The following is a 22,462-nucleotide window of genomic DNA, read 5'->3' as shown; positions in this document are numbered from 1 at the left end:
ACACATGCTACAGTAGCAGGAGCTTATTTTTTTATTATATTTTATTATTGAGTACGGATATGACAACACGCACGGGCGAATGACCAGTTTCCTGTGAAATCCGTCCCTACAGCTTTAAATATAAATCATTATTATAGGTTTATCAAAGTGTATTTGTGTAAAGACATGGTTTTGAAGATGGATTTTTCTTGCACTCTCTCATTAATAATATTTTATTATTTTTTAACAAAAAAGTTACAGTGTAGCTTTAAGTGCCCATTCACTCATCTGCCTAAAGTAAGATATGCCTGTCACAATTCTTTTGTCTGTATTCTGAAAATGAATACACCCATCCTTGCAGTATCAGTGTCATCATAAATTACAATAACAGTTTAATCGCCGCAAATTATGGCCAACTATAGCGTGTTGGCGCATTAGCGTCATTTTTTTTTTCATGAAAGGTATGCAAAAAATATTCCTACTCCCTGAAAGATATTAATGAAATAAGTGTCATGAGATAGCTCACTGGTCTCTGTAACAGCTCTCGACAAAACAAAAACGTGTCCGCGGGCTACGGTCATCATTTTGCACGTTCTCATAGTGTTGTAGTTGCAGGCAGTGAATTATTGAGGCTTGATGCCATTTTTATGCCATGTTGCTCATAACAGTTGTCAGTTGAGGGTGCTATTTTGCTGCTGTGTTTTTGACAACTACTTCTGCTGAGTGTCCATCTCAATAAAGCTAATTTGATATCTTGGAGGGCGGAGTTTTGGAAAGAGGGAACATGGCTAATTCAACGGCTGATTTTGAGGAAATTGTGGACTGGCTTAAATTGCTTACTGCACCATCATTGAGTTGTTAAAAAGGCTTATTTTATTGGTCTTGTGTGAATTATACTAATAGATTGAGGCATGAAGTCATTGATAACACATTTGAATATCATTTGAGTAGTCCATTAAACATTGCTCTGGTAGGTGTCTGATTCTTCACAAACAGAACGTCGTTGCTCAGTTGTTTCGAAATTATTTTAGGCTCTGAGCAAAGAACGAAGAAGCACTTTGCCATGGGTGTGCTGGGGCCTTAACAAAAAACAACAACAAATAAAGCCAAATAGATCCATTTTCACACGTATCATAAAATTCATGTACATTTTCCACACTTTATCTTTTTTTTTCAATTAGTCAGATCACTCACATTGTCACGCTGACTATATTTGTAATGAAAAAGTTCAGGATTACTTAATAAAAGAATGGTTAAGGATATATTGCATACAACATGACATTTATATAGCCACTCTTGTAATGCTGTAGATATCAGTGGGCCTGAGGATGGCAGCACATTATCTCTAATCCTTTATTCATTGAGAGCTCTGGCACGTGTCTATGAGAAAAAAAGACTGAACTTTGCTGATCCCTACATTGCCAGAAATCTCTCTCTCCCATCAAAAACACACATGCATACACTTGTAAGACAGCATGAAAAGTGAACAGAGCCTGACCTTAACCCCTGCAAACTGCTAGGTGTGGGGCGTGACATATCGACCTGCAAGTCTGCATCAATTTGTGTTCAGATTAACACACACACACACACACACACACACACACACACACATGGGGACGTGTGGCAGCAGAAGGAGACCAGAGACATGAAGAGGGAGTTCTGCGATGGCTGCACGTGGCCATGTGACCCAGATCTGATGCTAAACTCTCAAAGTTAAGAGTTAAAAACATGATGTGGTGAACGGTGCTGCCCCTCACACACATGAACAAGCATTAGTGTGCAGACTCATTGATGTATTGTGTCTGTCACATCATTCACACACTGGCTGTTTTTTTTTTAATGATACAGTCAAAAGTTTGCACACACCTATTCATTCTCTATAATCACTGTTTGCACAATTTTAGAGTAAGTCATCAAAGAAAAGAAATAATACAAACAGGAGTATAAGATATAAATAGTAACCATATAATGTTGATCAAAACTACAAATCAAACATTCTTCAAAATAACCAATCTTTCACTGCACACACTGGTTTGTGAAATTCTTAAGTAGATGGTTTGTATTTACCTACAAAACTATTTTTAAGTATTTAAGCATAAACCTTTAGACTTATATAGTCTGCTAACACACAAAAGCGTTTCCTGCTTCTAGCAGTTGGTGATATCTGCGTCATCCACATGAGGGCAGCCAAATTGCAGTTGTTTTGCCTTGGAAACACATAGTAGCCTACATCTGAAATGTGTGTGTGTGGTCATGCGTGTGAGCTGAATGTGGAAGCACAAACACACCAAAGCATGATATGAAACTAAAATATTCCCAATTGAGCAGTCAGTGGCAGATGGAATAAGTTACTTAGATATATAAAGCACCTCGGGACTCTTTTATGACAATCATGAGAACAGCATTTGAGGGGCTAACTGTATTGCTTTGCCATCACAGGAGGAAACAGTGAAAAGCAATGGACATGGTTAATTATTGAAGTCCATTGAAGTTGATCTTACACTACATATACAAAGGTTGACCAGGGAGGGCTCTGGTGTTGCTTTTGGGGTGATGCTGGTAAACCCTCCAAAAATATTGACTTTATGTCTGAATGTTGCCCTTGAGGACTATTAATGCCTAAACTTTACCTTTTGAATTATTAATGGACTAGGCAATAATTATTAGTACCATTTCTATCACATCATTCTGTTTACATTGTGTGTATGTAGCATGACAATGATATACTGCACTGTCTGATTATTAACTCTCATTTTCTGTTGAGATTGACTTTACTGTTTTTATGTCTGGGGTCCCAGAGAGCCTAATAGTTAGAGTCTAGTAGTATTTTTTGGTTTTTGTTAAATTAACCTCTTATTCCCTGAATCTTTACCCTCAGTTGTATCACAAAGTATATATTGCCTTTTCAGGAATTTGACTCTTGTCCAATATAACGTTGCTTCTTATTGGGCTCAATTAAAAAGCACACATTGTAAAAAAACAAAACACAAACACACACAATATATATATATATATATATATATATATATATATATATATATATATATATATATATATATATATATATATATGTATCAAAATAAACAACTGCCAGGAGTACAATGCAACAGTGTGTGGATTAATCTACCATATTTCATTGAGGGCATTTAAAATATGTTATTGGGATGAAAATGTTGACTATAATAAGTTCTCATTTGATTAGAAATTAGAAAATTATTTTTTTTATTATTTAAAAGATATAAATATACCAAATGAAACATACTTATAATATAATGATAATAATAATATTAATAAATATAATAACAAATATAATATGAGATTATAATTGTTACAAGATGCCTTCAAATATTATTAATAATTTTTAAAATAACGTTATATATATTTTTTTTACATGTTTCTTCCAAGTTAAACATAATAATAATAAATATAGAAATAATTTAATAATTAAAAACATATTTGAATATTAGCAAAAATTGTATAACATTTTATATTTAAAAAAATCGTTGTAACATGTTTCTTCCAAGTAAAACATAATTACAATAATAATAATAATAATAATAAAAATAACAGTAATATTAATACAAAATATCTTTAAATATTATCAATAATAATCAACATAATATTTTATATATTTATAACAAAAACATATTTTTATGTTACTTTACTTAACTCTATAATGATGTAAAAATATCTAAATACCAAATATCCTTTTTCGCTGGGTCTCAGCTGAGTATGTTGGTCAGTTAAATAGCGAATAGTTATGGTGTGCTTTACGCTAAACACAATATGAAGGGAATGTAAATAATACTGCATTTACTGCGCATAATCAGCCACGCCTCCTTACAGCTCGAGAGAGGAGGCTGCGACTCGAGCGCGACCCAGTCGATCACTCATGAAATATGATAAAAACGGTCGCGCCAAATACATTAAACAAGCGGTGGACTTAAAACACAGTGAGTCTGAGCTTTATTCGTTTATACAGAGAGTTAAATATGTCAAGATGTGGGTGGGACTTTGTGTTAGCTTGCTTGCTCATTATTTTAAATATTCAGGATTGTTTGACAGAATTTGACAGAAGACCAGCGTTAACTTACATTCAGTCGGATTGAATCCTTTCTTAATTTTATCCCCCCCAAAATCTTTGATGTTTCCTCAGACCGACTGATGTTGTTTTTAATTGTCTATCATGCCTTAATGTGTCTTCTGTGAAATTGCTTTTATAATTGTAACTGTTGAACTGCAATAATGGCCTGTCAGTGTCAGTTATACCTCAGTTATAGATTCACCTAATGTGTCTTCAATAATGGCATATCGTTAGTGTCACTGGACACTGTGGCTCAGATCTCAGTGTGTTGATAGTTTGAGGCTGTTGACAGGGGGAAATCTGTGTGTCACTATCAAGAGAGACGTAAATCTTACTTGAGCCACAAGCAAGCCAGCATTTTGGTTTGGAGCTCATACTCAGGATGGCGAAGCTTCAGTCCAGTAATGGAGTGCAGAGGAAGGACAGCAGGAGTCTGGCCGAGCATGAGAGATCCTCTCTGGACACAGACGCTGAGCTCAACGGCTTTGCCAACACTGAGATCCAGACTGACAAATATGGATTCATAGGAGGAGCTCAGCAGAGCTCAGGAGAAAAGTAAGTGGAGCATTTCATACTTTATGGTGATTTTAGACGCTTTGCATGTATGGATTTAAAAGAAGATGAGTGTTCAAGAGATATGTAATTTATTACTTTAATTAAAATCGCAACCAGAGAATGTATGATTAAGACTATAATAACTTTTAATGGCTTTAACAGAAATTATTGCATGATTTAATGCTTAACATAATTAGAAAATGTACATTCAAACAGTTGTAAATGTCATGAAACTTGGATTCATGTTCATGTACATACTGTATCTGAATGCATATGAACTACTGGTTTAAGCATCATGCAACTTTTATTAATAACGTATTTGTAAAGTGTTTCCGATTATTTGTTTATTCTTTGTTGGAGCATATGTAACACTTTATAGATATACATTTTCACTCTTCAAAGACTTGTCTTTCAAGACTCCTTCCTTTAAGTGGATTCTGGATAGTCGTTGAGGGCAGTTTGTCCTATGTAAGTCTTTATCCTCGTCCATGTGAGCGTAGAGTTTACAGGCCTACAACACCTGACTAAAGTCCCCAGTGAGTCAGCCGTTTTGTTGAGTTCATGTAAGCCGACTTTGAAGCTTTGAAAAATCTTTCAGCTCACCTCCATCTACGTAAGACTGAACAGAATTTGTTATATAATTTAACCCCACCACGACCCCAAACTAACATCCCAGTGGTCTTACATAAGTACACACACACACACACACACACACACACACACACACACACACACACACACACACACACACACACACACACACACACACACACACACACATGTTGTGTTTCCATGTTTTATGGGGACATTCCATAGACATAATGGTTTTTATACTGTACAAACTTTATATTCTATCCCCTAAACCTAACCCTACCCCTAAACCTAACCCTCACAGAAAACATTCTGCATTTTTACATTTTCAAAAAACATAATTTAGTATGATTTATAAGCTGTTTTCCTCATGGGGACCGACAAAATGTCCCCACAAGGTCAAAAATTTCGGGTTTTACTATCCTTATGGGGACATTTGGTCCCCACAAAGTGATAAATACACGCACACACACACACACACACACACACACACACACACACACACAGAAAATTAAAATAAATAATATATACACACATACATATATACATACACATAAATCATACAACTCTAAAACAATGCCACTCTCTCCGCATTCCCACTCATAGAGTCCCCCAAAAGCCTCAAATATCTACCCCATTTCCTATTAAATAAATGTGACCTCTTTGAAGGCTGCCACCCTCCCAATCTCCTCACACCACTCACGAATTGAGGGCGCTCCAACCAACTTCCAACCCCTTAAAACAATCTGCCTGCCTATCATCGCACTGGTCAGGTCCCAATTTTGTATTTATTTATCTCCTACGTCGCTGACAGCCCCATCACCCAAAACACAGAGTCTGGGGCAAAACAAAACACGAAAACCTGACACGTCAAACACGAAACTCTGTACTTTCTACAAAAAAACCACCAAAAAATATGGGCCATATCTCCATCTTCCAATTGGCAACGGGACTTTGCTATGCTTTCAAATAGCTTGAAATAGAAAGGGGAACATCTATAGGGAGTGACTGTAGCAGGAAATTGAATTTTTGAATACAATTCATTTGAATAACATTGACCTTCCCAATTATCGATAAATGTAATGAAGCCCACCAGACCACATCGCTCTGAAGCCAAAAATCTAATCTTTAACTCCGTGACTAAATCTGAAAACCCATAATTGCTCCACAGAACTCTTTGCATAAAAACACATGTGTAAGGGGGCCTGGGTAACTCAGCAAGTAAAGATGCAGACTACCACAGAGTCACAAGTTTGAATCCAGGGCGTGCTGAGTGACTCCAGTCAGGCTTCCTAAGCAACCAATTGGCCCAGTCGCTAGGGAGGGTAGAGTCACATTGGGTTAAGCTCCTCGTAGTCGCTATATTGTGGTTCTCTGGGGCACATGGTGAGTTGTGTTTGGATGCCGCAGAGAATAGCGTGAAGCCTCCACACGTGCTAGGTCTCCGTGGCAACGTGCTCAACAAGCCATGTAATAAGATGCGCGTGGATTGATGTCCTCAGACGCGAAGGCAACTGGGATTCGTCCACTGCCACACGGATCGAGGCAAGTCACTACGCCACCATGAGGACTTATATTGGGCATTCCACATCGGGGAGATGAGGGGATAACCTCCCCCCCAAACAAAATGCTCATATGAGATCACATACGGTATTAATCATATCTTTCAAATTATTTTCAAAATAAAAAATATTTAGCTTCTGACACATTTTTGGTAAAATGATGGTAAAAACAGCAATTCTTTTTTTATTTCGTCATTGACAATTTTGGCAGGGCAAGTAAAAATCTGAAGCACTGGCCCATCCAGGCCAGTAGAAAAAATCCTTTGTGTTGAGCCCTGATTGATGTATTGATTAAAAACACAAATTATTCACCAAAAGGATTGGAGCACAAAAGGTCACTGGCATTCTTTGACTGGTAAGACAAAGTAATGCTATCTGTCAAATTGTTTGACGTTAGTTCACATCAAAGGACTTCAAAGGAGCTTCTATTCAGTGAATTTTGACCAACCACAAACAGTTGTGTTTGCATGTAGAGAATCATACATCGACTGTTATTTTACTCTGGTAAAATCATAGTAGCACTCAGTCTTGAGTGGCTTATTGACTTTATAAAACGGCGACAACAGCAATTTAATGAAGACCCCAATGTTCAAGAAATAGAAATGTATTTATTTAAAAAATAATCGGAAATGGAAATTCTTTAACCAAGTGGTAAAAAAAGCCAATTTGTCTTTGCCAAACTGTAGGCTGTTTATTATATAGATTATATATTATTATATACTATATATTGTAAATATTATTATAAATATTCAGTCACATTTACATTTATTTTAATTCATTTAATCAAAGATGTGTATATAATAATTTTCAACAGCTTTGAACGTGTCTCATCATGTGTTAAGATGCACAGCAATATGCTGATAATTACCAAAAAATCTGCTTATTCAAAAACTCTGATAATGCAAGAATACATGTTTACATGAGACTTCAAATGATCGTTTTATGCTTTGCTATTAATGTCAAAATGTAAACAGACTTGCACACAACACTGCACACATTAGATAATAGGGCTGGGAATTGCCACAGACCTCCCGATTTTATATTACAAAGATCGATACTTGCGCTAAATATAAATCATTATATATTGCGATTTTTAAAGCTTTACGCTTCTGTAAGTATTGTGATTTGGTGTTTTGATATATTTGGATGCTGAATTACGCTCTTCAATGCGCTTTGGCGCATCCTGGACACAGATTATGTGCTTCATGTAACGGAAGTGCTTGATGTCACAAGGTTCATCTCCGATCTACTTGAATGGAGGAAGACTGAAATCTCCAAAATGATTGGTAAAAAAAATAGGTTAAAGTATGCAGCACACTCTCCCCCTTGGTCTGAAGTGTGTGGGGTGGCGGCTTCTCAGGAGTGGCCTGGCTTCCCTGGGCCTCGTCACTTGAAGGGAATAGCGACCCGTTGGCCACGACACATGCTCCAATCCCCTACATCCTTTGACCGTTGGCTGCCTGTTGGGTTTTCCAATTTGTCCCATTCATTTTAATAGAATTGCCCCGTCTCTGGTAAATAGTCTCTGTTTTGACAAGGAGGAAATGTCCATGGAACAATGACGTCACTTGTCACCAACGAATAGTCCTTGAAATTATCTACAGTACTCTGCAAAAGTTTTAGGCACTTGTGAAAAATGTTGCATAGTGAGGATGTCTTCAAAAATGTATCACTTAATGTCATATAATTCCAGTAAACATAAAAAAGCTAAATCAATATTTGATGTGACCACCTTTGCCTTTAAAACAGCACCAATTCTCCTAGGTGCACCTGGACACAGTTTGTCTTGGTTGTTGGCAGATAGGATGTTCCAAGCTTCTTTGAGAATTCACTACAGTTCTTCTATCCATCTATTCACAATTGTTTCCGTCTCTACATGTCATCTCAGACATACATGATGTTCAGTGGGGGGCTATGACATCTGTTGCAGGGCTCCCTGTTCTTCTGTTCTTATCTTTTCTATTTGCAAAAGTAATGTTTGTGAGTCTAACATTTATATTTCCTGTTGACACACTAAAGCTGAAGATATAAATAACCATCTTAAGACAAATGCTTTTGTGAAACATCTTATGTGCCTACAACTTTTGCAAAGTACTGTATGTATAGACTCACCAAGGAATTTATTAAGATGTTAAATGCTGCGGTAACTCAGATAACCACTCTGTACAATTGTATTGAGCAGAGTAGCATCTCGGAATGCACAACATGTCAAACCTAAAGGCAGATGAGCTACAACAGCAGAAGACCACGTCAGGCACTTTAATAGGACCATAGTGTTCTCTATAAAGTGCTCAGTGAGTGTATACTATGCTATAATTGTATTGATGACCCTATCATATTGCTATATTTAGACCAGTTATGTTTATTAAGCAGAGAATGTTTATCGTTATTAAATGGCTTAAAAGGCTTTCTTTCATCGATGTAAGGTCATAAACGGTTAAAGCAAAAAATTATTGTCACATGGATTTTTGCCTCTTATTCTGATTTTGCATTGAATGTAAACACCTTTACACACATTTTTACCGGCTTATCCACTGTGCACAAGTGTTGCAGAGAATAATCTGATGATTTCAATCTCATGCAAACATGCTTTTCTTGCCTTGTAAGATTGTTTTGAATAAGCATATCAGTGTGCATTCAGTTCTTATTTAGCCTATCAGATGAATTCTTTCTTTCTTCAGTTGAAAAGCTTCATTAGTAGTTTTAGCCATAGGTGGTATTGAGCACCAGGAAGGGAATAGACGAGGAAACGCAGCCCCCACGCAGCCATGCGCTTCCTATTTTCCTCCTCTACCAACCACATGCTTTAGCACACTTTAGCCCAAAGATACTTTTCTATAGGGTGAAAGGAAGCAATTTTAGGGTACTTGTATGATATTTTTTGTTGGGTGAAAGGGCGCTTGCCCTACCCTCTCCATGAGGCTTGTACTTCATAAACCCGTTCTCCCTCCATTCAACTCTCTCATTGTGTTTTTGGCATAGCACAATTACCCCAGTCAGTGTAAGGGAAAGGTAAACAGGCTGTGGTACACGTCTGTCCTTGTTTCTGTAGATTCTGTTGCACACATCTAAACAACCACAGTCATCTCTAATCAGATTTTTGGCGATAATCCAATCTGTCCTGTGTAATCTGCGTGCACGCAGCATGTGTGCGAGTATATTTGCTTTCCTTTTCCCTGTGCACGTCATGAGGGTTTACACAGTTGGTAACCCATTGCTGAGAGATTAACTGACCCCTCAGTTCCTCAGGGGTGCCACAATTCCTTAATCAATACAGTTAGTTTTACTACAGTAAATCTGTTTAAAAATTGTGTAAGGATGGTGATGTGTGGATTGAAAAGCATTTTGATTTATGGTTGTGCATGCCAGCGTTTTCTCAATGTTTTGTCAATTCTGTTTGAATGGCTGGGCTGTTTAATTTTGTTGTAAACTAGTTTTATCATTAGAGGTTTCATTGGGCTATGCAAAAGAAAATTCGGTACCTAATTCAAATGGATTCCGTGACCCACACTGTGCTTCTCACTGCAGGCTTGTAGATAGCCCTAGGCTTCTGGGGCTATAGCACTGAATAATTTTTTCTAGCCCCAAACTCTTTCTCCTTCATCCCCGTACCGTGTTTGAAGTTTGAAGTTATTTATATGATCAGCGTCCATATTATTTGAACTTTATTAAAGCTATAACGCATTAAATATAACAGTGTGGCAGGGCGGAGGGCGGGGCCGGGTCGTGATCCTATTGTTGATAATGTCGTTTATTGATTCAGCCCTATTGTCAGATGAGAAAAAAGGAGGAAGAAACAGTAAAAACCTCCTCATGGTTTGGGCAGCTGCAGCCAGATTATTAATCTGGCCCAGGTAGACTGTTTGTGCTCAGGCAGGTTAACAGCTTTTGGCTGGAGAGAGTAAACCAGAGGCATATACAGTATATTTATTTATGCTAACTTCCTCGAAGCTTGTGAATTATTGAAGCTGTATTTATAAAAAAAATCAATTCTATTAAAGCTGCTGTTTTAACACACAATATGAGCTGTTGTTATCAATATTACTCAGGTCAATTAAAAATATTTAGATACACTGATCAACCACAACAATATTAGGCAGCAAGTGAACAGTCAGTTCTTGAATTTCATGTGTTGGAAGCAGGAAAAATGGGCAAGTGTATGGCATTAGGATGCACTATGGGAAAATGGCTAGCCGGTGGAGGTAGTGTGATGCTCTGGGCAATGTGCTGCTGGGAAATCTTGGGTCCTGGCATTCATGTGGATGTTACTTTGACACGTACCTAAAGATTGTTGCAGACCACGTACACCCCTTCATGGCAATGGTATTCCCTGATGGCAGTGAACTCTTTCAGCAGGATAATGCGCCATGCCACAATGCAAAAATTGTCCAGGAATGGTTTAAGGAACATGACAAAGAGTTCAAGATTTTGAATTGGCCTCTGTAGGGGGACGTCAAGGAGGACACAGGAAAACAGATTCCTTCAACTCAGGTACAAGCTTTTATTGGCTTTTCAGGGGCTCCACGACATGCCAACTTCACAAACTCTTTAGCTTCACAATCAATTTCGGATACACAATAAACTTTCACAAATTTTAGCTTGACAATAAAGGCTTCCGGACCCCGACTCTCTCTCCTCTGCTGACGGTGTGGCTCTTTTTATGCCGCTCTCCCCGTGGTCACTGTAATTAGAGACAGGTGTTAATCCTAATTTGGCTCAGGTGTAAGTGCCCTTACCGCTTCTCTCTCTCTCCGGACGGGCACTTGACCACGCACTCTGCCACAGCCTCCAAATTCCCCAGATCTCAATCCAATTGAGCATCAATGGGATGTGCTGGACCAACAAGTTCGATCCATGGAGGCCCCGCCTTGCAATTTACAGGACTTGAAGGATGTAAATTAGGCTGCTTGAGCATTCAGTGTCAGATCAAGTTTTGAAAAGTAATCATGCACCCTGACGAAACAAAACATAGTGCAAGAAAAATTTGAATCACAAATATTATTAGAGAGCTTTTTCTTGGTATTAGACCTCCTTGGTTCTGGCTTTCATGCGTGGACGTGTTTTTAAAATGTCAATTGGTATTATTAGTTTACTGCCACATAATGTATGATAGGCATACAGTGTCTTATTCATTGTGAAACTGTGCTATCTTAATGGCATGAATCACACTGAAGGCCTAGACTTAAAATGTATGAGGAGGCCACTGGTATATTGTAACATTTTCCACTACTGTATTCTGATATAAATGCACTAAATGTTTTATTAAGTGTCACGATCCCCTGTTGTCCTCACTGTGTCCTCTGTTTCTCTAGTCACGTTCATGTCACGTTTCCATGTGGTCCGTCCCGTGTTTTCTGTTTCACCCTCGCCAGTCACGTTCCATGTCACTCTTCCTTGTTATCCGTCCCGTGGTTTCTGTTTCTCCTAACACGCTCCCTGTCATTTCTTCCTTGTTGTCCGCCTGTGTTTAACTGTCTCTGTTAAAACTACACTTCCCTTCTTCCTCACTCCTCATCCCCGCTGTCACAGCGTTATTGTCTGCACCTGTCGCTTATTTTGTTATCACTGTGTCTGTCTACTTAAACCCCATCATTTCCTCTCTCCGTTGTCGATCGTTACCGTTTCATGTTTATGCCTATACGTATTCTCTCGTGTTTTCTCCAGGTTTTCCCAGCCCTTCGTGGATATTCTGTCGACTCGTGTCCAGCTTTGTGTTAGTGTGTGTTTGTTTGTTTGGTATTCAATAAAAACCGCATTTGGATCCGCACCTCTTGTCCGTCCTGTCCTGCTTTCACACCAGGCATTACAGAACGATCGACCCAAAGATGGATCCAGCGGTCCAACAGGCCAATTATCGGCTGCTTTGTTTGAAGCAAGGGGACCGACCGGTTGGACCGGTCCACATACCGACCACATTCAGGACTTCCTCGACCTGGCAAGCGTCTCTGACTTCCCGGACCCAATCCTGGTGAGCTTCTTCAGGGGCAATCTGAACGCCTCACTGAGGGAGCGGTTGCCACCGGCAACGCACGAGTGGACTCTCTGCGGCTTCATAGAGGTGACTTTGCGGGTCGGCTGATCGCCGTTAACCGTGGGCAACGCTGAGGAGGACCCTACCTCTCCTCCCTCAGTGGTGACCCTCCAGTCGCCCATGGCGCTTCTTGTCACGCCACCCCCATTGGTAAGCGAGCTCACCCCCTTGCCAGTCGCCCTCCACGAGCCAGCGTGTTCCACTTCGTCTGCCCGGAGGAGGAGGAGAAGACGGGCTTCTGCCTCCCGGCCCACGCCTGCCCCGGTCTGCGAGCCAGAGCCCACGCCTGCCCCGGTCTGCGAGCCAGAGCCCACGCCTGCCCCGGTCTGCGAGCCAGTGCCCACGCCTGTCACTGTGAGCGAGCCCACGCCTGTCACGGTGAGCGAGCCTGAGCCCACTCCAGCCACGGTCAGCGAGCCTGAGCCCACTCCAGCCACGGTCAGCAAGCCTGTGCCCACTCCAGCCACGGCCAGCGAGCCTGAGGCCACGCCAACCACGAACAGCGTTCCAGCGTTGTCAGCCTCATCCGCCCGGAGGAAGAGGAGAAAAGGAAGGGTCTCTGCTCTCCAGCCTCCGCCTACCGCAGCTCCGCCACCAGAACCCCCCATGGCTCGGGCCCCAGCGTCCAGCGAACCCAAGCTCGCGCATACCACGGTCAACCAGCCCATGCCTGTAGCCTCAGACGTCCATGAGCCAGCGCCTGTAGCCTCGACCGTCCCTGAGCCAGCGCCTGTAGCCTCGACCGTCCCTGAGCCAGTGCCTGTAGCCTCGACCGTCCCTGAGCCAGCGCCTGTAGCCTCGACCGTCCCTGAGCCAGCGCCTGTAGCCTCGACCGTCCCTGAGCCCGCGCCTGTAGCCTCGACCGTCCCTGAGCCAGCGTCTGTAGCCATGACCGTCCAAACGCCAACGCCTCCCGAGCTTTCCAGAGCTCCGCCTCTAGAGCCTCCTACGGTGCTACCTCCATCGGCTCTGCCTCCAGGGCCTTCCAGAGCTTCGCCTCTAGAGCCTCCTACGGCGCCACCTTCCTCGGCTCCGTCTCCTGAACCTTCCTCGGCTCTGCCTCCTGAGCCTCCCACGGCTCTGCCTCTTGAGCCTCCCACGGCTCCGCCCCCTGATCCTCCAGAGGTGTCCATGGTTCCGCCTCCCTCGGCTCCGCCTCCCGAGCCTTCCAGAGCTTCGCCTTTAGAGCCTCCTACGGCGCCACCTTCCTCGGCTCCGTCTCCTGAGTCTCCCACGGCTCTGCCTCCTGAGCCTCCCTCGGCTCTGCCTCCTGAGCCTCCCTCTGCTCTGCCTCTTGAGCCTCCCACGGCTCCGCCCCCTGATCCTCCAGAGGTGTCCATGGTTCCGCCTCCCTCGGCTCCTCCTCCTGAGCCTCAAGAGCCTCCCTCAGCTCAGCCTCCTGAGCCTCAAGAACCTCCCTCAGCTCCGCCTCCTGAGGCCCCAGAGCCTCCCTCAGCTCCGCCTCCTGAGGCCCCAGAGCCTCCCTCAGCTCCGCCTCCTGAGCCTTCAGAGCCTCCCTCAGCTCCGCCTCCTGAGCCTTCAGAGCCTCCCTCAGCTCCACCTCCTGAGCCGTCAGAGCCTCCCTCAGCTTCGTCTCCAGAGCCCCTTGCAGCTTCGCCCCTGGGAACTGTCCCTGTCCTGAGGCCGCCTCCCAGGCCTCCTGGACCTGTCCCTGTCCTGAGGCTGCCTCCCAGACCCCCTGGACCTGTCCCTATCCGATGGCCACCTCCCAGGCCCCCTGGACCTGTCCCTGTCTTGTGGCCGCCTCCCAGGCCTCCTCGAACTGTCCATGTCCTGTGGCCACCTCCCAGGCCCCCTGAACAGGCCCCTGCTCTACGGCCACCTCCCAGGCCTCCTAAACCTGTCCCTACTCGGTGGATGTTCCCCGGGCCACCTGACCCGGTTCCCTGCACACACCCCCAGAGACTGCTTACCTGCCCTCTCGGCCTCCCTGGACTTCCTGCCTGCCCATTGTGCCCCCCTGGACCTCTTGTCTGTCCCTTGTTGCCCCCTGGACTGCCTGTGTGCCCCTTTTGCCTCCTTGGACTGCCTAATTTCCCCTTGTGCCCCCGTGGTCTGTCTCAGTGTCCCTTGTGCCCCCTTGGTCTGTCTCCGTGTCCTTTGTGGCCCCTTGGTCTGTCTCCGTGTCCCTTGTGCCCCCTTTGGTCTGTCTGTTTTTCCCCTTTTCTAGCCCCTCTCTCCTTGAACATTTGTTTATCCCTGCTATATTTCCTTTTCTGTTTCGTAAGACCATCTGGAATCTGGTCCTTTTGAGGGGGGATTCTGTCACGATCCCCTGTTGTCCTCACTGTGTCCTCTGTTTCTCTAGTCATGTTCATGTCACGTTTCCATGTGGTCTGTCCCGTGTTTTCTGTTTCACCCTCGCCAGTCACGTTCCATGTCACTCTTCCTTGTTATCCGTCCCGTGGTTTCTGTTTCTCCTAACACGCTCCCTGTCATTTCTTCCTTGTTGTCCGCCTGTGTTTCACTGTCTCTGTTAAAACTACACTTCCCTTCTTCCTCACTCCTCATCACCGCTGTCACAGCGTTATTGTCCGCACCTGTCGCTTATTTTGTTATCACTGTGTCTGTCTACTTAAACCCCGTCGTTTCCTCTCTCCGTTGTCGATCGTTACCGTTTCATGTTTATGCCTATACGTATTCTCTCGTGTTTTCTCCAGGTTTTCCCAGCCCTTCGTGGATGTTCTGTCGACTCGTGTCCAGCTTTGTGTTAGTGTGTGTTTGTTTGTTTGGTATTCAATAAAAACCGCGTTTGGATCCGCACCTCTTGTCCGTCCTGTCCTGCTTTCACACCAGGCATTACATTAAGTGTGTGTCTGTTAGCTGGAAATAATAGAAGCCTTTCCAGAGGAAAAAGGCCCTGAGGTCACACGAACACACACTGACAGGACACAAAGTTCAGAACGATTCCCAGAAACAAGCCCTCTCCCAATGATTATGTGAGAGAGCAGAAACTTTTAACCCTCTCTGACTGACCAATGTTGACCAATGAGTTTTTAAATATATAGAGATGGTAATCATAAGTCAGGATCTGATTCTGATTCCACTTAATGCTTACGGTTCCTTAACAATTCAATTTATGATTCTTTTATAGAGGAAGCTCCTCCAGAGTTTTGCTATACCATTCATTACAACAAAAGTCTATGAATGTGTATCTTGATCTACATGCTGTCATGTGACCAATCAATCAGTAATACACTAACGGGTGCTGCTGGGTTTAAGGGTTCAGGTTCTATAAAACGGACAGAAACTAATAAAACATTTTGATCATTTTAATAAGCGTTGATTAAATATGTTTTTTTCCTGTATTGCTAATGTTGATTCAGTGAATGCTTGTCATTTTCTATATTTAAAGTACAATGGTCATAATGCAAGGCAAGCACATCGCATATAAATGCCCCTTTTTAGTGGAATTTAGCATCAGATTTGTAATAGATTAAGTATTTTAAATGGGTTGCATAAACACATTTTTTTTTACTGTTTTCTGAAGGTGTCTTACTTTTTAGAATAGTCGACTAGTCAATATTTTCATTTAAACGTCAGTGAAATTAGTCCTTCCGCACATCCCTAGTTGTAACAAATGTATTATCATTTCCTATTTTTTATTGAATATACAGTATATTTATGCTATAATAATATTTAGTGTTAGTAGCAACAAGAACACAAGAAGAAACAGCGTTGCGTAATCAAAAAGTGAGAGTTCACAAACTTTGGAGTCACACCAGTCCGATCCTGAACATTATTTATTTGCACGGGCTGAAAAAATGGATGCAAAATGCAACCATTTAGGTGGTTTGCTGCGAATTCACGTGTGATTGTTCCCGGCATGTTTTTATTCATTTGGTGTCATTATGCACACCAGAGTGAACAACACTTGCTCTGGTGCGTCGCATGCCAGAATTGAGCAGTTGTACATGTCTAGGAGAAGGCGAATTTATCGTATGCTCACAAACTGTCTTTTTTGAGAACACGGCTGGTTGCACGCTCTCTCACACACATATATAAAAGGTACCTCACCTCTTCTGTGTCCCACAACCTTCCCCTGTGTGTGTGTTTGTTGATGTCATCGTGCTTAAATTGTCAAAAATGCACGTGCAAGTCATTTTACTTCCTGAGCAATTGTGGACCCGAGTACAGCTTACTTTCTCACTCATGTGAATCGTGCCACAGTTCCATTGCTACCGAGCTCAGGCCACCTCCTGCGAATGGTGTTTTGTCTGTCACTGAAAATATGCAGATGCTCAGTAACTATAAACAGAACATAATATCATAAAAAAATTATTTGGTTCCTTTATTTTTATTTTACTATTTCTTCAAAAAACAAGAACTGCTCTTGAAAATATGTGCTAGCATTCATGCATTAGATTAGTACATGTAGGTTACGTACATATTAATGCATATCAGACATATTTTCTAATCTCTCTTTGTTCTCAATTACTGCAGTGATGACATTCCTCCAGAGGTGCTCCGACAGAGAGAAGCCAAGTGGCTGGATATGCTCAACAGTTGGGACAAGTGGATGGCCAAAAAACACAAGAAGGTTGGTCTCGGACACAGACCTGTGTCAAAAAACATTTACTTTTTGTTTTTGAATAGCTTAGTTTTCTAGAGTGAATGTCATAGCTTTCATAAAAATCTCAACAACAGCAATCATGTGGATATCTTAGGAATTCCACTATGCATCACAGTCTGTTTAAAAGAATCAGATAAAGGAGTTGTTTAGGACCATGTAATTTGGTCACAAATGTTATCTTTCAAAAATGTCCCCCTAAAACCAGAAACATGCTTTTTGCGGTGTGGAAGTTCTGGGAACAAACACTGAGAATGCAACGAGTACTTGAGTATTGCTGGACATAAGGTTCACTTAATAGTCCCAATATGGATTTGTCTCTACAGTATATGATAAAATGTCTTTTGAAGATTATCTTTGCTTTTGAAATTTAGAGGATGTTTCTTGTTCTTTTGGGGTAATTCCATTCTGATGACTAACCTCCCAAACAGAACACTCAGTTAGTAATCTCAGGAGATGACAGCAGCCGGACACCTCATCAGCAGCTCACACATAATTACTGTAATTCTGCTCGACTCTTTTCATACCCTGTTTACTGCCACACACATAAACACAGTGTGTGAGTCTTCCCATTTATTAATAGTTTTTTGGAAGGGGTGTAGTAGCTGTGTATCTTACATTCACAGACACATTCTTCTGTTTTCTATTTAATGCTCTCTCTCTCTCTCTCTCTTACTCTGTCTCTCTGCAGGTTAAGTTGCGTTGCCAGAAGGGCATTCCTCCATCACTCAGAGGTCGTGCTTGGCTTTATCTTTCCGGTGGGAAAGTGAAGAAAGAACAGAATCAGGGAAAATTTCAGGTGAGGACGTCTGCAGGATTTGTCCATGCTGTTCACTCTATGGCTCTGTTTTAAAATGTAGTGAGCTGCCTACATAGGCAGCATTTTAAGGCATCATAGGCTCACTCCTGATGCTCCTTCATAGCCCGCATTCAATTGCTATTGGTTTACGCCATAGTCAGTCTTTACAGGCATGAAAATACACCATGAAAAGTAGTCAGGTGCTTCAAAGTCACTTCAGTGAATGAGAAATATTAGTCAGTGAATAGAAGTAAATGAGAACGATTCGTTCACTTTAAACATTCGTTCATAAATGAAACATCACTAAGATTTTTGTGTATTTTGAAACATTATTTCCTGCGGTCATTAATGAACTATCATTGTGTTTGTGTGCCAGGAGTTGGATAGTCAGCCTGGTGATCCTAAATGGCTGGATGTGATAGAGAAAGACCTCCACAGACAGTTTCCATTCCATGAGATGTTTGTAGCTCGAGGAGGCCACGGGTGAGTCCGCCCTGCACCTCACTTAAAGGAATTGTCTTTTTTCATTCCAAGTTAAGCTTTTAATTTGTGGCATAATGTTGATTACTACAAAAAATATATATTTAAAGAAAGCAAGAATTTGGGTTCTAGTGAGGCACTTATAATGGAAGTGAATAGGGTTTATTAACGTAAATGTTAAAATGCTCACTCTTTCAAAATGATATACACAAGATAAACAATATGTGCATTTAAAATCATTTACTAACCTTTTCTGTGTAAAGTTATATAAAATGTTATGTCGTTGCATTACGATGCAATGTTGTAAACCATAAAACTCTAAAATGACCATAAACAACAATTTAAACAACTTTACAGCTCAAATGGTACACACATTTAAGAAAGGAATTCATGTAAGTGATTTTATCAAATTATTAGCATCACATTTCTGCCTTTAAACCCTCACTTCCCATTAACATTCATTGTAAGTGCCCCACTCTAACCTTGGTTTCTGCTTCCTCTTTTCTTCTTTTTTTTTTTAAAGGAAAGGTGGGATGAGTCGAAATTATTTTTGTGGTAATCAGCATTATGCCACAACAGATGTTGATTGACCTTAACTTTAATTGGACCTAATCTCACCTGACAAACCTGAGCTCACCTGACAGACCTCACCTCGCTTAATAGACCTCAACTCAACTGTTAGGCCTCACCTCACTTGACAGACCTCACCTAACAGGCCTCAACTCATTTGATAGACCTCACCTCACTTGACAAGCCTCGCCTCACATAAAAGACCTCACCAGTTAGGTCTCACTTCAGTTAATAAACCTCAAGTCAACAGTTAGGCTTCACCTCACGTTGGTGTGTCGGCATCATTCTAAAAGTACACAAAAAGGCCAAAATGCTAACAATATATTTAATAAATAAACAAAAGCAATGCAAGCTTTCTGGATTCAAAATTATTTATTTAATTATTGTAGCATCAAAACTGAGTTTGAAGTATGTGAACATGTTGAAATGTAGGTACATATTATTTATTATACATGTTGCCTGCATTTCAGGCAGAAAATAAATGAGGACCTATGCACATATTTGAAGATGTGCATGTCAGGCTACAGTGTAGGCTACGCCGTAACCGCTGTAGCTATGTGTAGCCTATGCTGTAGGTTTGACGCAGAAGTATAAATTGGCTTTAAGGCCTCACCTTAATTAATAGACCTAAACTCAATTCAACTGTAATGCTTCACCTCATCTGTCAGACCTTACCTCACTTGAGAGACCTCATTTCACTTGATAAGCCTCCCCTCACCTGCCAGACCACAACTCAACTCTTAGGTCTCACCTCACTTGACTGGCATCTACTCACCTGACAGGCCAGTTTAACATCATTACCTCTGTTGTGAGCATTGCCACGTTCAACTGTGTGTGTGCAGGCAGCAGGATCTTTTCCGGGTTCTGAAGGCCTACACACTGCGCAGGCCAGAGGAGGGGTACTGTCAGGCTCAGGCACCTATAGCTGCTGTGCTGCTCATGCACATGCCTGCTGAGGTCAGTCCAAACTGCCTTAAAATGGTGCCTACGTAGGTAGATAACTAGGTTTCAGAACAGTGTTATTCTGTTGCTTATTACGCTGTTTATTGATACCTTATATAATGATTACACTGTTTTACATGTTATGATAAAGCAACAGAATTTGCCTTTATTAATATTTATTATATTAGTTTCAGTGGTTTAATGTAAAGTTTAAAGTGGTTTAACAGAAGTAAATTAAGTTCTCTTGTCGAGCCTGATCTGGTGTCTTTTGTACTTTTATGGTCATGCTCTGGTAGGATGCATTCTGGGGTCTGGTCCAGATCTGTGAGAAGTATCTGCCTGGATACTACAGCGCAGGCCTGGTAAGAGGAGACAACACACGGTCCTTCTATACAGCACTGCTGTGCATGTTATCAACCCTCCCCCTCTCTCAAATCTACACTGGAATTATTAATCAGCGTGACAAAACTTGACAATCATGTTGTTTTGAGATGTCTAAGCCGGTCATATTCACATTCACAAACACTCATCTGCTGAGGGTATTTGCTGATGTAGAGAGCTGTTGTACACTGTGATCAGGGTTCAAAGGTCGCTCTTCTTGTACGCTTCACAGACGTCTAACTCAGCAGAACTGTTTATTAACTTAGTTCAGCTTGCTAAACTGCATCTCAACAAGGCTCATATAGAAACATAAGCTCAAAGAGCATACAGCAAAATAGCTATTTTTTAGATACTAAAATACACAGGTTTTAATGGAACTTTTCTGTGTCCACATAAAAACTGCAGCTAATTCAGTTGTCGCTCCTTTCCTGGGTCCTTAGGAGTTTGGAGTGACTCCTTTTTTCCATACACACTGAGAACGAAAACTGCAATACATGCATTTTTTACTTTCAGAACTGCAGTGTGTACCTGTCCCGTTTAACTATTACACTGTCCACAATAAAAGTGAAAAAGCTGCATGATGCAACAAATTCACAGCCAATCAGAACATTTGATGTTTAATATAGTTGTGAGGAGCAGGATTTTTTGACCACCTGATGTGGACATGATATTAGAATTTGAGATAATTAAGTCATATTTACAGTGCAAATGTGGCACACATTTAGTTGTATTTACAAAGACTCTTTAATCATATGTAAATAATGTTATGAGATGAATATTTAAAATCTATGTTCTAAATTATGAATATAGAAATATGCAATTAATGAAAATATGAAGTTATACTTTTAAATATGAAACAACATTTTGAAATACTTGCTCTGTCATGACATCAACAAAGTTTAAGGCTGCTCTGATGCTGCTTTTCATTTACTCAGAACCAAAACAACATTAGAACTATCTTTGATTCCAGGGGCTCAGGTGGGTTAGAGCATGAATAATGTACTCTGGCTTTTGCGTCTTTAGGTACAGGTACAGAGCAGGCTTAACTCGGCTGTGTAAAGACATCTTTAGATTCTCAAATGGACTCACAAAGCCCTTTAGTATCACTAATACCATTATTTGTCTTTTATAATCATCTCAATGTTTTCTTTTCTTTTAATAGCAGATCTAAAATAGTATATTTAAAGAAGATATTAATTAGATTCAGACACCTTATCCGGATTTATTGAGAAACAAATCTTTTTTGTGAGTAATGTGTTATGCTGGGTTCTTCAAGTGCTACAATCTACAGCAATCCCAACATTATATGTGGTGTTTTGTGTCTGACCTTTGTGAGCTGACAGGCAAATGACCCAGAGTGGGCGGCAGGGCCACGCACGTCAGATAAAGACAGGATTAGATTAAACATACAAAAGGTATCTCGCTCTTTCACCCATCACTCTTTCTCTCTCTCTCTCTCTCTCTCTCTCTCTCTCTCTCTCTCTCTCTCTCTCTCTTTCTTTCTCACTCGCATCTGCCTGGGGCGTTTCCTCTCATCATTTCAGTTTTTAAGTGCAAGTGAAAGTTTGTTCCACACATTTTTTTATCACATTCATTTAAATCACTTTGAATTCACAACAGTGTTGGATTTTAGACTATCAATGAAAATGTTCATAAGCCACAGAAAATTGACATGTTTGTATTCTTTATAAAGTTGTTGGGAAATACAGCACACCCACTGCCACACAAAACAGCTTGTTTTTTTTTATTAATACTCTGGTCCTTAAATAAGGCTCAGATTTTCTTTCAGTCTTAGACTATGGGATTTTTTTCAGCTGTATCGTCCGCTAGGCATAAATCAAAAATCTGATTACTTAGAAAAGTAATAGTATGCCATGTAATAATAATAATATATTTC

The 22,462-nt window shown here is 41.1% G+C and overlaps 1 protein-coding gene across 2 annotated transcripts in view; it reads left to right on the top strand.

Moving 5' to 3' along the window:
- Nucleotides 1-3,821: 3,821 nt before the first annotated feature.
- The window catches only part of tbc1d10ab (TBC1 domain family, member 10Ab), a 35,141-nt gene continuing 16,500 nt past the window's right edge, over nt 3,822-22,462 (top strand). Inside the window, exons 1-7 of one of the 2 annotated variants that reach the window (XM_052116335.1) lie at nt 3,822-3,932; nt 4,356-4,618; nt 17,267-17,363; nt 18,085-18,192; nt 18,569-18,675; nt 20,085-20,199; nt 20,481-20,546. In XM_052116335.1, the coding sequence (XP_051972295.1) occupies nt 4,446-4,618; nt 17,267-17,363; nt 18,085-18,192; nt 18,569-18,675; nt 20,085-20,199; nt 20,481-20,546 (666 nt within the window). In that variant the 5' untranslated portion in view covers nt 3,822-3,932; nt 4,356-4,445. The remainder of the gene's footprint in view (nt 3,933-4,355; nt 4,619-17,266; nt 17,364-18,084; nt 18,193-18,568; nt 18,676-20,084; nt 20,200-20,480; nt 20,547-22,462) is intronic. The other variant, XM_052116334.1, reaches the window with a different exon arrangement.

This window comes from Xyrauchen texanus, chromosome 43 (genome assembly GCF_025860055.1).
Source record: "Xyrauchen texanus isolate HMW12.3.18 chromosome 43, RBS_HiC_50CHRs, whole genome shotgun sequence".
NCBI lineage: Eukaryota > Metazoa > Chordata > Actinopteri > Cypriniformes > Catostomidae > Xyrauchen > Xyrauchen texanus.
Note: the sequence above shows the minus strand (reverse complement) of the source record. Positions and strands in the feature narration are given on the sequence as shown.